The sequence below is a fragment of the Anoplopoma fimbria genome, chromosome 23 (genome assembly GCF_027596085.1).
Source record: "Anoplopoma fimbria isolate UVic2021 breed Golden Eagle Sablefish chromosome 23, Afim_UVic_2022, whole genome shotgun sequence".
NCBI lineage: Eukaryota > Metazoa > Chordata > Actinopteri > Perciformes > Anoplopomatidae > Anoplopoma > Anoplopoma fimbria.
Window position 1 is genome coordinate 1201358 of NC_072471.1, and position 4310 is coordinate 1205667.

The window sequence follows — 4310 nt, forward strand, 5'->3', positions numbered from 1 at the left end:
CAGCTGTCCTTCACATGTCCACCTCTGACATTCAACCTGACTTCAGCACTCGAAAACAGAAAAATTAGGGAATTGGACTACAAACAATATTGAATAAAGGACTGATTTTACAGAAACATGATCCCTGTTAGTGTTTACTGTCATATAAGAATATTAGATATTTGTTTGGATTTACACAAACATTTCATGAGCAGAGGTCAATATTCAGACTTACAGGGATCCTCATTTATTTTGGGGGTTGGTTAATAACATTGCAGCAGGAATATTGGTTCATTAGTTAAACAGTGTTGAAATTACACAAATACTTTGATATATTACATAAATCTGTATTGATCTGGAATGTGCAGTACCAAACGATGTGTTTGAATTATGATTTGATTAGAATGTGTGCTTTTAGTTGTTTATATTTGGGGTTTTTTGCTAACATTTGTACTCTGTATTCTGCTCCTGTTTGATTTCATTGTATTTTAAACCAAAGTGACACATAAATAATGAAAAAGAATATAGATTGCAACAGACTTTGCTTTTATTTAATTTGAGCTATGAATAACATTCAACCACAATTTCATCCAACACATTTATAATTAGAAACCCTCTTAGACCTTTAACAAAAGAAAATGTTAACAGTTAAGTTAATAAAAGAGTAGTGGATCATTAGAGGCAGTTTATTCACTGTTCGAGTTAGTGTTTTCCAAATAAATATCTAAAATACATGTTTCTTTGGCATTTCCAAAGACTTGCCTTGTTAACTATCATTCTCTAAGACATATACCTGATAATACATAATTACATGTCCAGACAATGACAATATGTGGACTTATGATTCACCACAAGTCTTTTTGAGTTAATTATTCAATTAATACATTTAATACAAACAACTCAACACCAATGTAAAATGTCCACCATGTGTCATTCAGACAACAAGTATATTTTACTGTTTATAATCCACAAGTTAAACAGGATCTCTCTCTCTCTCTCTCTCTCTCTCTCTCTCTATATATATATATATATATCTCTATATATATATCTCTATATATATATATATATATATCTATATCTATCTATCTATCTATCTATATATATATATAGTCTCAAATCAAAACATGTGACTGCAACATGATTCAGTTTTCAGTGGTGGAGGAAGCACTCAGAACCTTTACTAGGTTAGAAGTATTAATACCTCATTGTACACAAATGCAACAAAGTGCTGCAATGAAAATCTGACTTAAATAAAAGTATGTTAGTATATTTAGGGAAATGTACTTCCTATGTATGAGCCAGATTTTAATGCCATAGACATTGACCTAGAACTCATTTTAACCAAATATGTTCCGCATACAAGATACACTGATTTAATCATCAAGGTCCCAATTCTGGCTAAAATAGAAGTACTAGTACCAGTACCAAATACTACAAGTATCACAAAATATACTTTGGTCAATTTCCACCAACTACATTACCCAAGTAAATATGTATCTGTTATTAATGATACTTTAATAAATAACACAAACTACCAAATATTGTTGTTTATTAGTATTTACGTCAATTCTTACTCATAACAGTGTTTGACATAATATAGTATTATGTTAGACTATTGCAACATTCCATGTATTAATTTCATATCAACTATAAACAATGTTACTAAACTGAATATTGGTAAAAATGGATACCCTCTGATATGTTTAACTATTATATCCTAATGTGTATTTAACTGCAAAAAGCGTCTAGTAATTTAAAAAGGTTAATATTGTCATATTATTTATTAATAAATACGTAACATATTCTTGGTGTTTATCAGGATTTCTCTCTTTAAGGGAGTGGGTGGCTCTTAAAAGAGCCGTTGTGTTGACTGAGAGCACTGCGGAGCTTCACTTGCTCTTGGCGGCCTTCTCGGTCTTCTTGGGCAGCAGCACCGCCTGGATGTTGGGCAGCACGCCGCCCTGAGCGATGGTCACTCCGCCCAGCAGCTTGTTGAGCTCCTCGTCGTTGCGGACGGCCAGCTGCAGGTGACGGGGGATGATCCTGGTCTTCTTGTTGTCGCGGGCAGCGTTTCCAGCCAGCTCCAGGATCTCAGCGGTCAGGTACTCCAGCACCGCCGCCAGGTACACCGGAGCTCCGGCACCGACACGCTGGGCGTAGTTACCCTTCCTCAAGTGTCTGTGGACACGGCCGACGGGGAACTGCAGGCCGGCACGAGAAGAGCGGGTCTTTGCCTTCGCTCTGGTCTTACCTCCGGTCTTACCTCTTCCAGACATATTTCACGTACTTCGTTAAGCTTAGATTAAAGAAGAATAATCACCGCTCACTGGAGCCCAGAATATAAAGGCTCATCTGGCCGCTGATTGGTCCGGCACAGCAGACGATCATCCAATCAGAGAACGCCACGTCACACAGCAAAAACAGGACTCCCACTCTGCAGAAGCGATTTAAAAGCAAAAATAAAACAATAAAAGTGTATTTTTATACATATAACCGAAAATGTTTAAAGTATAAGATTTATTAGAATTTACATAATGAGAAAAAGTAATTAAATCATAATAATAGGAACAACATTTTAAGGAAATGCAATTTTATAATTTATTTTTAACATTTAGACCTCATGTGCGTCTATAATAAATAATGTAATTTAAAAAAGAAGTGAAACTGAATCTAACTCAATTTAATTGTTTATAGATACTGAGAAGATCTGAGGGACCTAAAGGATTGCAGGCCTTTCTGACCTTTAAGCAAAATTAATTAATCACTAACTGCATCCAGAGCAGCTTTAATCTATGCAAATCACATTTCCAGTGACTTTGAATTAGTATTAAACTAATTAATGTTTTCATTAATCATAAAGTAACGTGTTGTACTTCTGAACCAGTCACAACTATAGATGTACTAATACCACACTGTAGTAATAACTCTACTTCTAAACATGCTGCATTGTAAAATTACGTTTTTATAATTAGGAAATTGTACTTCAAGATTCTATTATTAGATTATTATTATTATCATGCATTTATATAAAAGTAGGATTTTATTGTAAAAAAATAAAAAATAGTGAAAATAGTGACAAATACCAACACAACTTTTAAAAAAGTATAATTGTTAAAGTGACTAAAGCAGTAAAATAAATGTAGTGTAGTAACGCTATTTGTTGTTATATGTAGTAAATATAAGTACAAAGAGGCCTGGATATAAAATACTCACGTAAAGTACCTCAAATGTGTATTTATGTACATTTAATATGTGCAGTATCCTTAAAACAATATTCTGTAATTTACTGAGGCAAATTTTTTTAAACAAGAAATATTTTATATAATAACATGGTAGCACTTCTCTATTTAGGGTGCTTTTTAATTTATTTTAATTAATTAAATAAATTATATTTTTAGACTGAATTCAGGCCTCATATAAAAGGTCAATAGGTCAGTAATATTGGGATAATCTTTAATTATATTCATGTTATTATCATAAATACTTGTGGGAGATAATCATGATCATATATTGTATCCTAACAATTAAAACATATTTTACACACAATGTCCACTAATACTTCTCATTACATGTATACATGGACTACTTTCCATTATTGTTCTTCCATAAAGACAAATAAATAAACTATTTATATATATTAGTAATAACTCTACTTCTAAACATGCTGCATTGTAAAATTACGTTTTTATAATTAGAAAATTGTAATTAAGATTCTATAATTAGATTATTATTATTATCATGCATTTATATAAAAGTAGGATTTTATTGTAAAAAATGAAGATAGTGACAAATACCAACACAACTTTTAAAAAGTATAATTGTTAAAGTGACTCAAAGCAGTGAAATAAATGTAGTGCAGTAACGCTATGTGTTGTTATATGTAGTAAATATAAGTACAAAGAGGTCTGGATACAAAATACTAACGAAGTACCTCAAATGTGTATTTATGTACATTTAATATGTGCAGTATCCTTAAAACAATATTCTGTAATTTACTTAATCAATAAATATTTTATATAATAACATGGTAGCACTTCTCTATTTAGGGTGCTTTTTAATTTATTTTAATTAATTAAATAAATTATATTTTTAGACTGAATTCAGGCCTCATATGAAAGGTCAATAGGTCAGTAATATTGGGATAATCTTTAATTATATTCATGTTATTATCATAAATACTTGTGGGAGATAATCATGATCATATATTTATCCTAACAATTAAAACATATTTTACACACAATGTCCACTAATACTTATGTATACATGTAATACATGGACTACTTCATTATTGTTCTTCCATAAAGACAAATAAATAAACTATTTATATCCTA

At 31.3% G+C, this 4310-nt stretch overlaps 1 protein-coding gene across 1 annotated transcript; it reads right to left on the reverse strand.

The window, feature by feature from the left end:
- Window positions 1-1834: 1834 nt before the first annotated feature.
- On the reverse strand, window positions 1835-2255 carry LOC129112279 (histone H2A-like). Its single transcript, XM_054624306.1, has one exon. The coding sequence runs from the start codon at window positions 2253-2255 to the stop codon at window positions 1869-1871; it is 387 nt and encodes a 128-aa protein (XP_054480281.1). The 3' UTR covers window positions 1835-1868.
- Window positions 2256-4310: the final 2055 nt, after the last annotated feature.